The 13,930-nt window shown below is 35.8% G+C and overlaps 1 protein-coding gene across 1 annotated transcript in view; it reads right to left on the reverse strand.

The window, feature by feature from the left end:
- The window catches only part of LOC132018527 (uncharacterized), a gene marked incomplete at its 5' end in the record, with an annotated part of 292,774 nt that overhangs the window by 63,629 nt on the left and 215,215 nt on the right, over positions 1 to 13,930 (reverse strand). Inside the window, one exon of the mRNA XM_059401496.1 lies at positions 13,221 to 13,384. Within this exon, the coding sequence (XP_059257479.1) occupies positions 13,221 to 13,384 (164 nt within the window). The remainder of the gene's footprint in view (positions 1 to 13,220; positions 13,385 to 13,930) is intronic.

The raw sequence follows: 13,930 nt of genomic DNA on the forward strand, positions 1-13,930 counted from the left end.
AAAAAAAAAAAGAGAAAATAGTCTATGGTTATATGAGCAAAATTTTAAAAATAAATTAAGTGTTCATAATTATGTAATTCAAGTCAAGCAATATAACATTTACCCAAAAGTGAGTTATTTTATCATTTTGGAATGTGAGGGAGACCATACTGATCAAAGATGGTGCAAATCTATTGAACTTTATTTTTCTGGCTCTCTTTAGAAAGTGAGGTCCAATTAAATGTTAAGAAAATTTCTATAAAGACATACAATGTCAAAATATTTTCAATATATTTTGTAATTAAATTTAATTTATTTATAAATTTTATTATTCATATCAAATGTATTTATTTATAAAAAATTAAAATAATTATTTCATAAACAAACTGGAATTGATAGACATTGATGAAAGCAATAGACTCTTTTCTACGTGGAAACAACATTGGAGCCAATTAATAAAAATTAAATTTAAACTTCCTATGATCATATTTAGTTATGAAAGTTTGTTATTCTCAAATAGATAAGAAATAACACACAGTTAGACGTACATGTATTCCCATGCCTTTTTTTGCTATTTTGGGTGTGTGTGTGTATAAAGATCAGATTGATTTATATAAAATTAAAGATACTAAACGTATTAGATGAGAAGAGAAAGAAAAACCAAACATGGAAACATTTCAACAATTAGTGACATTAGGAGAAAAATATCCAAGTTCATTATGCTATTTTTGCATTTTATAGGTTTTGAGTTCCTAGTTAATAAAAAGCTAATATTTTATGATAATCTATATCATTACATGATGATGGTTACAAATTTGGATTTCTTTTAAAAATACAATTATTCAAAGTGTCTGAAAATTTTACATTTTTAAATTATTTCTTCAAAATGTAATTAAAAGAGAAACTGTATTGCACCTGTCTGCAAAGCCATAGGCATTATTGTTTGTAGAAATAGGTCACATATTATGCCACAGGTTCTGATGACGACCAATGAAACAAAGTAATTTACAAAGTCCTCTGCCCTGTGTCCTACATTTGAAGCAATTCATTGCTTGGTGAATGGCAGAAGCTATTATGTTTGGTTCACATCTGAATGTGGGTCATTTACAGAAACCTAGGATGTGACATTTCTTTTAAAGCTAAAAAGGACAAGTGTGAACATTTAGTTAATACAGTATTTTAAGGGTCATGAAAAGGATGGAGTCTATAACTTAAACTAGCTCCAAAAGAAAAAATATATATATATATACATATAAATTATGATTGCTTCTTCCTAAATCTAAAAATAACAAAATGAGTTTAGCAGTTTGGCTTTACAGAGATCATAGTCAATGCTTATTGATAAAGTTACTTGCTACTGGTCTAAGTACATTACAATGCTCCAGGTAAAGGTCTGAAACAGCTTACACTTGCCAAAACTCATGTGAAATTAGCAGACTTGTGGAATATTTTAGGTGAGATGTATGACACTGAAGTTCTTGTATGTATGAAAAAAGCTTTTGCGGGTTTTCTAGAAACACTTGAATACTCACCATTCTGTTTAATTCTAACTGAAATTCAAATGGCTTTGGTTTGAAATTATACTAAATAGAGGAAAAGAGAAATACAAACTAAAATAAAAAAGTAATAAAATGGAGAGGGAAAGTAATTTTAAGAAAAGGAAAAAGAAATTCAGAAATAAAAATGTGCACGTAATGGGTAGTAGTTATGAACGCCTCCACCTCCATTTCCAGAGATAGCTCTACTGTAGGTTTAATGAAGTATATAGCCTTCAGAATACGTTTGGTCTCATGTTTGTAAGGGGACAATTATCCTCTTCACTCACTCCTCATTAATTCCTTATCTCAGTCAACAAATATTCCCCCTTGCGTACCAAATGCCACATACTTAGTAAGTGCAAGCAGTAGGGAAGGGGACAGGAAGGGGGTACCGAGGAGCCTTCATGGGGACCTGCAGCTGGCAGGAAGAGGACAGAATGACATGACAAGGAAAGCAGAGTGTTACAGGAGTATAATGTAAAGAACGTGGGTCCCACCCAGGTCGAAAGAGCTTTTAATGTGAGAGCAATCGGAAGCCATTGTATGGATTTAAGGCAAGAAGTGATTGATACTTTTTAATTAAAAATCTTTCTGGTTATAGTGAGGAAATAGATTAAAAGGAACAAAAGAGCATAGATAGAGGTTGGTTGAAAGGCTAATGCTACAGTGAGTCACAGGAGAGATCAGGGCACATTGGACAGAGAAAAGATCCTATGGATAGAACAAGATGGACAAATTCAAGAGCTAAGCCATTGCCAGAACCTGGAAAGCAAGGGAGTGTGGAGGGTGATGGAGAGGATGGATTTGAGGACAGATGCCAGGTTTCTTTCTCCCTCTCCCCCTTCCCTCCTCCCTCTCTCTTCCCTCCTTCCTCTGTCCCTCCTTCCTATGTCCCCCCTTCTTTCCTTCCTTCCTTCCTCCCTTCCTTTCTTGATTCATTCTTTCTTTCTTGATCCTTCCTTCCTTCCTTCCTTCCTTCTTTCTCTCTCAGCACTGGATGGGTGATCTTGGCATTTTCTGAGCCCAGGAACCCTAACTGAAGTGATTTGGAGAAGAAGACCATGAATTTCTTTTCAGAATGTCAATTTTTGAAGTTGCATTGACATTTATATATATATACATGGAGTTGTCAAAGTTAACTGAAAGTTCTAAATTGTTTAATTAAATTCATGTTTGCCTTGAAAGAACCGAATTCTAGAACTAAACTGAGCTGGGATGCCTTGGTGGCTCAGTCGGTTGAACATCCAACTCTCTTTTTGGCTCAGGTCATGGTCTCAGGGTCCTGTTACTGAGCCCTGTGTTGTCTGCTGGTGATTATCTCCTTTTGCTCCTCCCCCCAGTCCCTCTCTCTCTCTTTCTAGTTAAATAAATAAATAAAATCTTAGGGGGGGAAAAATTAAAAAGTACTAAACTGAGCTGCCTAAAATATGAACCTGTTAGAAATATACAATTTAAATCAACTCATTCATTCCCAAGGAGCAGATTGAAGTTTTATTCTTTTTTTTTTCTAAAAATATTTTTGATTGTTATTGACACACAATGTTACATTAGTTTTAGGTGTACACGATCGTGATGTGACTGTTTTATATTTTATTCTATGCTCACTGCAACTGTCACCACCATCTGTCACCATACATCGCTATTGCAGTATCATCCACTGTATTCCCTGTGCTGTGCCCTTTATTCCCATGACTTATTCATTCTATAATGGGAAGTCTGTGTCTCTCACTCCCCTTCACCTATTTTGCCCACGTTCACCACAACCCCTTCCTTTGGACAACCATCCGCGAGTTCTCTGTATTTAACGGGTCTGATTCTGCTTTTTGTCTGTTTGTTTATTCCTTTGTTTTCTTGATGCAATAATTCAACTACTGGGTATTTACCCAAAGAAAATGAAAACACTAATTTGAAGAGATATGTGACCCCCATATTTACTGCGGCATTATTTACAATAGCCAAAATGTGGAAGCAACTCAAGTGTCCATTCATAGATGAATGGGAAGACAAAAACTGTGTGTGTGTGTGTGTGTGTGTGTGTGTGTGTGTGTGTGTTGTGTGTGTGTGTGTGTACACACATACATATATTACGCAGCTATAGAGAAGGATAAAATCATGTCATTTGCAACAACATGGATGGATCTAGAGTGTACATTGTTAAGGGAAATAAGTTAGACTGAGAAAGACAATTTCCATATGATTTCACTCATATGTGGAATTTAAAAAACAAAGTTTTACTCTATTTACTATATACATTTATTTGTTTATTTTTTTAAAGATTTTATTTATTTATTTGACAGACAGAGATCACAAGTAGGCAGAGAGGGAGGCAGAGAAAGAGAGGAGGAAGCAGGCTCCCTGCTGAGCAGAGAGCCCGATTCGGGGCTCGATCCCAGGACCCTGAGATCATGACCTGAGCTGAAGGCAGAGGCTTTAACCCACTGAGCCACCCAGGCGCCACTACTATATACATTTTAAAAATAAGGAAAGAATCATAATGGTACAGCTATTGCCAAATGAAACCCAACTAGTAAGTGACAGAGCCAAAATTCAAGCCAGGCCAGTCTTAAATCCAGGTATCACGCCACGACATCACATCCATTCATTAGGTGAAAATCAACCACAAATATGAACTTTGAGTAATTTCATTGTTCAAAAAAAAAAAAAGAAGAAGAAGAAGAAGAAGAAATATGGGGACACCTGGGTGGCTGAGCTGGCTAACCTCTGGCTCTTGATTTCGGCTCAGGTCATGATCTCACAGTTGTGGGATTGAGCCCTGCATCAGCTCCATGCTCAGTGCAGAATTTGCTTGTTCCTCTCCCTCTGCTCTTACCCCAGCTCATGCTCTCTTTTTCTCTCAAATAAACAAAAAAATAAGTAAAATCTTTAAAAAACAATAAAGAATATTATGTACAAGTAATACTGATTGCAGTTTCTGAAGTTATGAAGCCTGCATATGGGTATCAGCTGTGCCCTGGGCCTACCGTGAAATCTTAGGCAAATTACCAAAAGTCACTAAGGGTTGGTTCTTCATGTATGAAAAGGAGACCCATGTTAAGGAGTCCTGAATTATCAGGATTAAGTGAAGTAATCTCATACTATATTCAAATAAGGGCTTAACATGCAAGAAATTCTCAGGAAACAGCAGAAATTACCATTTAGGAACTGAAAGGAAAATATTAAACACCTCCGTAGAACCTCCAGTATTCTAATTTATATGGCATATGATGGAAGTTTTTCTGAACCCTGTCCTTGGACATTCTGAGACGACTGTGAGATCCAATCATAAATCAGAGTTAAAATTCTCCGCTTTGTTGTTCATTTGTTCATTCTAATGGCCACAAGGGTCAGCTTTTCCAGTTCCTAGTTTTTTATATCCATGAGGGTATTGACCCGGGTTATGTACGCAGATTAGTTTTACAGGAAAACCCAAACTAGAAAGAGTAAGGTGAACCAGAAAAACTATGGCCGCATTTTCTCAAATCAAATTTAGCTGTGAGGTGTCTTGGCCACTGGGAAAGCACCAGGCTGATAAGAGGTCCTGGTCTCATGATCCATGTGAATGGCCCCCTCACCCCCCAAAAATGTGTTGCTTCAGCACTTAAGCCAGATGAAGGGCTGAGGCACTTCTACCATCAGATGGTTAAAAAGAAAAGACTACTTGGAGAGGGTGGTAGAGAACAAAGTTTGGGGCAAGTGGAATTGAGCTTTAGAAACACCAAGTCAGAGCAGAGAACTGGCAAAACAGGAGTGACAAAGTATTGTGTATCTATGTTTAGCACTTCCCTGGGTCCTCTGGATTATTTTTTGCATACAGTGCTTAAATGTTTTGCACATCACTGTGACTCTCTTAGACTCCTCCTTCTGCATTGCACTGTAATTGCACTGCATTGCACTGGGTGTTGCCAAGGAGTTCAAATTTAAAATCTATTCTAATCACTTGGATGCATTAGATTAACATATATAGGAACTTCATGTATTTTTTTTTTCTCACAATTCTTCATTATATTCTAGTGGAGCATTCAAAATGAAAGGGATGTGTAGAGTCATTTGGACAGACAGCCTGTGAGCCATATTTTATTTGAAAGGGGTCTGTCTTCATCATTAAGAAAATATTTTCCTCTATTTATTCATGGTTTTAATTGAACAAACATTTGTTCCATGTCTATTGTGTTCTGGACGCTTTTCTGGGTACAGAAAAGACAATGGTGAATTCTAGAGTTGGCGACTTTGCTCTCCACAGTCCAGAGTTTCATGTTATGTAACATTTTAAATACGTGGTAGGAGAGTTTGAGGTACCATTTTTTCCACGTGTAATCCTCATTGTTTTGTGGAAGCAAAGCAAAATAGTTGTTCTTTGTGTTTAAGTATTTGGTTTTTTGTTCAATTATTTTACTAGCAAGTGTGAGAATTTTATCGACTATGCAGGATCCTGACAGAGAAGTACTGGTTCCTTCACATTATCTACCCTATCAAATGTGGATATTTACATGGAAGTGGGAAAGGCAATTTCTCATTCTGGTGGCCTAAAAGAAGCCCATGTCAGGGATTTGGACTGTATCAATAAGACAATATGTACCTGACACTTCATCCAAGTACATTTACCTTCTTGACACCAGCCTGCCATTGGTCAAACCTCACATGCCTCCTTTCCCACCAGTTCCAAATGAAAATAGAAGTTGTGGTAGACCATTTCACTCTCTTCTATCTTAGAGATATCAGAAAAAGCCAATTTGTCAAATGACTGGTTAATGACTTAGACTTACTTACAGCAAGTTAATGACTTAGACTTACTGTAATATCTGTATGATATTACTAGAGAATATCGTATCAGGAAATGTTCAGAAAATCTTTGACCCAGCTTCTTGCAGCTACAGATGGGGTCTGGGGGCGGGGAGCGCAGAAAGAGATCCCTCTATTCGCTGAAGTAAAGGTGGGAGTGGAATCAATTCCAAATTCATAAATTAGAAGTAAATAGTTAAAACATTTCTGAATGAGGAAGGATTTTTTTTTTAATTTAAGATCTCTTTAAATAAGTCTAATTATCAAAAGGCTTTACTGTATATGAATTATAATGCCTATTTTTCTAAGTAATCTTTACATCCAATGTGGGGCTCAAACTCACAACCCCAAGATAAGAGTTACATGCTCTACCAGCTGAACCATCCAGGCACCCCTATAGTATCTGTTTTCCTAAAAAATCAAAAATACACTTAAAAGTTAATTGTCAAATGGAGAAAACATCCATTAAAACATGACAGAAGGGTTACTACTAAAATACATATAAAACCCCTATAATTCAGTAAGAAACACATTTAAATACTCATAGAAAGAAAACCAAAGGGACATTTAGAAGGCAATTCACAAAGAGGAAATACAAATGAGTGAATGATAAGCATCCTAAGAATATCTAGTAACTAGAAACAGAGGAATGAACCTTTAGAAAAGGATGAGATCCCATGTCTTCTATGAGATTTAAAAGAGAAGTTATCACATGATGTGAACACGAGTTGGTCAGATACTCCTTTCACTTCTATAGAAGCATAAATTCAGCTTCTCTAAAACACAATTTTGCAATATTTATCTAATGTCTTCGAGACATCATATTGTCTGAAACAGTATTTCTGGGTCTCTAGGATACTCCTCAAAAATAATCTAAAACATGAACAAGACCCTGAGTCTTAAGACGTTCATCAGAATTATTTATAAAATGCACAAAAAAGAGAAACAATCTATTATCCAGGAATAAAGAAATATTGAAATATTTTATACTGCTTCTCTGGTATAAAATAGTGTGAGGGCATTAAATTTTCCTGAAGTAAGTAAAGAATATGAAAGTATTTATCATACAGTATTATTGTTTAGAATCAACATATGAAATTATTCTTACAGAATAATTACAATTTTGTAAAAATAAATACACATGGGAAAAAATCGGAATAAATTTACCAAATGATTAACAATGCTTTTTCTAGATGATGACGTTATTTGTGTTTTTAAATTGATTTTTTGACTCTCTTCTGTAGTTTCCCTTTTTTTCCTAAATAACATATTCTTCCTATATTAAGGAAAAAACATTTAAAAGAGTAATTTTTTTTTTTAAGCTATAAAATTCAGTTCAGATAATTACACTCAGGTCAAGAACTTCCTCATACAGGTCAAAGTTCCTACTAGAACTATGGGGAGTGAGAATTTTTCTAGTAGAAACCCTTCAGCAATAAATTACTCAGGCTCTTGGAGGAATAAGATCCAATCAGTCAATGTAGAGCTTCCGGGGCCCAGAGCTAGACAAAATTCTCTGTTAACAGCCTGCAGAGCAGACTTGATCTCCTTTGTGTTCCTATAATACTAGCCATGTTATCACATGTTTTGACAGGACTGATCCAAAAGCCCAGGAGACTTCGGATTGTTGTCTTAATATTTGGACTAAGAATGCTAACCTAAATCAGTCAACACACACAAATCCATACTGGCATCTTTCATAAAGATGAGTTCTTAGGATTTCTGTACTCTTTGCCTACTTTTATGCCAGAGCAAACCCCACATCACTGACCAGATGCCTCTGTTGGTGGTAGTGCTTTGTAGAGAACAGAGCCACTCAGCTCACCATTTTAGAGAGTAATGTTGTGCAAACATCAGTAAAGAGATCTTTCAGCTGACATATTAGAATGACTTTATGCATACAAAAAATACAGGTATTTTCCCTGTGGGAGATTACTTTATCTCTATCGTAACCTAAAGACATTTAAAGAGCATCTGCTTCTAAAGCACTAGCAAAACCTGGGTTACTGAGCATATCTAGCTCTGATTGGACAGGATAAGCATGGAAGACAGTGAAGGGCTATGCTGAGATACTGCACAAAACTTGTTTATCCCTCCTGGACTTCTTCAGGCTCATTCTTTATGATGTATGGACACTTCATCTGTCTTTGCTTTTCCCTAATCATTTTTCCATCCATGACAGAGCTTCTCACTCCTCCTGTCCATGCTTTCTTGTGAGATAATCCTTCTGTTGTATTTTAAAGCAAACCATCATTTGTTTTAGGTAGCAAAATATTAAATCCCAGTTACTTGGTGCATAAATTCTATGCTTCCTTTTTCATATTTTACAAGTAATCTTGATAATAAAAATGTGAACCTTGGACAAAGAAATGCATGGTTGCAAACACTCACCTTATTTTAAGTGAGAAGAGATGTACTGATGTTGTAATAAATGGTATATAACATTATCTGATAATTTTTTAATCCTTTGGAAGTCTAAGCTTCCAAAATCATACATAATGTACTATTTTATTTCTTTAAATTCCCAAGGAACCCTAGTCATTTTAAATAATTGAGTCATGCTTCATGTAAAGCCTCTTATAAGATCTACCCATATGCATCATCCTTACCATGTTCCACAAGAACATGTCTGAAATCTAGCAAATGAACATCTTTGCCTAGAGGGCTGCAGGACAACTTAGTGGTCAAATGAAAACTGAATGATCAGGAAAGTCTTTCCTTCCCCAAAAAAGCAATTGTAACATCACTGCAACTTTGTTATAGGTCTAAAGAAGGAAGAATCGAGGAATGTGCTCACCTCCCATTTCACAGAAAATTATATTGGCTATCATATGCAAACTCCCTCAGTGCCCTGCCACAAACCTCCATGCTTTTGCCTCAACCTTATTTCTTTCCTTATCACCTCAAGGGACAGGATTTTTTCCCCTAAATCCTGGGTTTGTCTCCATATGTTCTCTACCTCATGTCTTCAGAGACCTCCTTGTGCATTTATCCTCACTTGGTTAACCATTTACAGTGTTTTTCTCCATTTTAGAATTTTCATATGCATACAAATATATTCAAAACAAACCCATGCTTAAAAACCACTATTCTTAAAAAGATTTTATTTACTTAATTTAGAGAGAGAGAGAAAGAGAGAGAGAGAGCATCCTCATGTAGTGGGGACAAGAGCAGAGTCAGAGGGAGAGAGAACCTGAAGGGGACTGCATACTTGCCATGGAGCCCCCGGTGGGGCTCTATCCCAGATGGTGAGATCATGACCTGAGCTGAATCCAAGAGTCAGACACCTAACAGTCTGAGCCACCCAGGCACTCTTAAACACTCTTTTTAAAAAAATACTTTTTATAGGCATTTTCCATGTATAGCATAGCTTTGTGTATAAAAAAGTCAGTAAGTCCTAACTCTATGCCCTTGTCCTTCACCAGTCCCTTGCAATTGAACCTCTTACTCAACAAATCAATGAAACTCAAGACTTCTTCCACATGAATTAACTGTCTCTGTGTTTTGCCTGAGCTCTAGACTCACCTATCCACTTTCTTATGGTGTCTTTTCCCTTGACAATATCAAAGATATCTTACGGTCAATAGGAATGAAAATTTAACTCACTAACTATCTCTTCTAAATATTTATTCTCACTATGTAGCCACCAAAAGAAATGAAATCTTGCCATTTGCAATGACATGGATGGAACTAGAGGGTATTATGCTGAGTGAAATAAGTCAATCAGAGAAAGACAATTATCATATGATCTCTCTGATATGAAGACTTTGAGAGTCAACTTGGGGATTTGAGGGTAGGGAAGGAAAAAATGAAACGGGAGGGAGACAAACCATAAGAGACTCTCAATCTCACAAAACAAATGAGGGTTGCTGGCAACAGAGGGGTAGGGGAGGGTGGTTGGGTTATGGACATTGGGCAGGGTATGTGCTATGGTGAGTACTGTGAAGTGTATAAACCTTGCAATTCACAGACCTGTACCCCTGGGGCTAATAATACATAAGATGTTAATAAAAAATAAAAAAGTATAAAAAAAGAAAGAACCAGATAAAAATTGTTTCTACATTTGTTATAAATCATTGTCAATGCCATCTTAAAAGGTCTTATATAAGAAACTTCTCTTATAATTTACTGCCCAAAAATATGACTTTTGTAAAAATGTAACTTTCTTCTCTGTTACATGTAATCAATGTATTTCCCTTTTTGCCATTCCTTTACAGGAGCTCAAAATTTTAAATTCATACAAGTTACAATGTTAATATTATTCTTCTTTAAAGAAGTAGATAACAATAGAAATGTTGTTTATAAGAAATGATTTTGCAGTATTTTTCAAAATGTTAAAGCAAACCTAATGCTACATTAGAAGTTAATAAATCTTTCTTGATTGTATTGAAAAAAAAATATTTGTTCTCCATGTAATCTCTGTCTATGATAATGCTACTACCATCCTCCCATGGATGCCCAATTCCAAAACTTAAGGTTATACTAAATGTCATTCCTTCCTTCACCTTCAATTTCCAACAAGTCAAAAGTTCTATGTATGTCAACTATCTCTTCGATATGCCATATCCATTTCCTGTGTCCTTCTTTTTAGTGAAGGCACTTGACGTGCTGCCTAGACTATTGAAATGGCTTTGTAACTAGATTTTCCTGCTTTCAACCTGACCACTATTAAATACACTTTCCCTTCTATTAGTAGAGTGATCTTCGTAAAATTAAAGTTATTGAAAATCTTTCAGTTTTTTCACTTTACCAACAAATTCAAGCTCCACAACATGATATCAAGACATTTATCATCTATTCCTTGACTACACTTCTAATCATATCTTAGTCAACTGCCATTGCCCCATATCCTATACTCCAGCCATATTAAAATATTTTTGAGTGGCCAAATATGTCATAATTTCTCAGGATCATATGGTTTCATACACCTTCCCTTTGCCCAGGAACTTTCTTCCCTCTATTTATCTTCCACTGAGATTATATTAAAACTTTGAAAATTACTCAAGGGTTGTATTTCAACCAATGTGTTTGGATGCTACCCCAATCCTCCTCCAGACCTGAATTGATTCCTTTTCTCTATGCTCTTAGAGACTTTTGTGTTGACCTCTTCCTAGCACTTCTTTTTTTAATTATGGTAAGAGCATTTAAAATTTATTCTTTTAACAATTCTTTAAGTAAATAATACAGTACTGTCAATTACAGGCACGGTGTTGTACAGCAGATCTCAGAACTCAATCATCTGGCGTAATTGAAACTATGTCTGTTGAAAAGCTATTGTCTATTTCCCCCTTCCCTTAGACCCTGACAAACACCATTCCACACTATGCTTCTCTGACTTTGGCTATTTGAGATACTTCATGTAAGTTGAAACATGGAGTGTTTGTCCTTCTGTAACTGGTTTAATTCATTTAGCATAATGTCCCCAATGTTTATGTTGCCACATATTGCAAGATGTCCTTCTTTTTCAAACCTGAATAATATTCCATCATGTGTATCTACCACGTTTTTTTTATCCATTCATCTGTTGATGAACATTTAGGTTGTTTCTACATCTTGGCTATTGTGAATAATGCTGTAATGAACATGGGAATGCTCATGTCTCTTTGAAATCCTGATTAAGTAAATTTCTAGAAGTGGAGTTGTTGGATTATATTGCAGATCTACTTAAAACAGTATGTTATTAGCAATAAATACAGACAAATAGACCAACAGAATAGACTAGAGAGCCCAGAAAGAAATCCATGCATATACAGTCAATCGATCTTCAGCAAGGGTGCCAAAAATATAAAATGGAAAAAAGGATGGTCTTTTCAACAAATGGTGCTGAGAAAACTGGATATCCACATGCAAAGGAATGAAAATAAACCCTTATAACACACACAAAAATCAACTCAAAGTGGATTAAAGACTTAAATATAAGACCTGAAACTAAAAATTCTATTAAAAAACACAAGGAGACTATTTCAGGACATTGGTTTTGCCAATGATTTCATGGATACTCCTATCCATGGCTTTTAGAAATACCGGCAACAAAAGCAAAACTGAACAAGCGGGACTATTTCAAAATCAAAAGCTTCTGCAAAGCAAAGGGAACTATCAACAGAGTAAAAAGTCTTCCTAGCACTTTTTACACTGCCTAGAATTTGTTACTTTTCTCATTTTTCCTCACACACACACACCTTGCTTGCTAAGTGAGTGACCTGGAAAACAAAACCCTACAATATTAAGGATCAAAGCTGAAGGATGATTCTTTTAGTGATTTGGCAGGGGTGGGAAGAATGGGAAGGAAGATTAGAAGGAAGAGAGAAAAAGAATTTTACATAAGCTTCCTGGGAAATTTGTCAGGATATTATTGGATATCAAGGGATTAACAACTCCTTGTTTCTTGTTGGCCGCTAGTTTGAAGAAACCAGTATAATGCTTTACAGAAAAATTTCTCTATTACGGAGAAAATGTTTCCCCAAAAGTTGATTCATTTCTCAGCCAGTCTTCATGATAGATGTTATATATAACCAATGGCATTTCTTTCTCTTTCTTTTTTTAAAAATTATATATATATATATATATATTTATTTATTTATTTTAGGATTCTATTTATGTATTTGAGAGAGAGAAAGGGAGAGAACACATGAGACAGCAAGAATGGGACAGGGAGGGGCAGAGGGAGAGGGAAAAGCCGGCTCCCTGCTGAGCAAGGAGGAGCCCAGGGCCTGAGCAATCCCAGGACCCTGGGATCATGACCTGAGATGAAAGCAGACACGTAACCAACTGAGCCACCCAGGTGCCCCAACCAGGGACATTTCTATCTTAGACATGTAGACGTGGTTCTAACTTCTCTTCTTTAACCATATTCTCACAACCTCACTGCACAATAAGACTGGAGGCTGAACACACTTAAGAACCAAGAGGATTGAAACACCTTACCTGAGACAACACAAATAGAAAATTAAAGAAGAAATAATGAATAGCAGGATGTAAATGAGCACTGTGAGCATTACACCAAGAATTCCCGAATGCTGAGTTCTCACAAATACCCAGTACAGCTTTGCTGCATCAGCTACAGGAGTCTCGTCATTATGTGTAAGCCGCTGAGGAAAGAAAATACAAATGTAAGAAATAGGATGGAAATACCATTCATCGAGTTAGACGAATTTAAATACATAAAAACCATATGATACCATATTTGTTTTTAAATTAAATTCTCAAGGTACTAAAGATCACTAGATCTTCAGCTATATAAAGGAAAAGAAACAGATTGGGTTTCCATAGCTGGTTTACCAGGTTGTTGTTGTTGTTGTGTGTGTGTGTGTGTGTGTGTGTTCTCATTTTCCCTATAAGCTTTTAAATGTGTATACTCTACATGTAATTCATAAAGTAAAAGCCATGTATTATTTATGTACTATTAACTTCTGAATTTAATGAGCACAAGATATAAAGAAATTAAATATGATGGTGGAAAGATCTTTTTCTCTCTGAAGCAGATTTGAGAGGAATTTAATTTGTACTATGCATAAAATAGGTAGCTTATTTTAGAAAATTATAAAAAAAGTTATCAGTCTATTTAATGTGAGCTTGAAAACCAAAGTTTACATTACGTCAATTTAACAATAAGTCCTTCTTTTAGACAAGGGACA

This window comes from Mustela nigripes, chromosome 5 (assembly GCF_022355385.1).
Source record: "Mustela nigripes isolate SB6536 chromosome 5, MUSNIG.SB6536, whole genome shotgun sequence".
NCBI lineage: Eukaryota > Metazoa > Chordata > Mammalia > Carnivora > Mustelidae > Mustela > Mustela nigripes.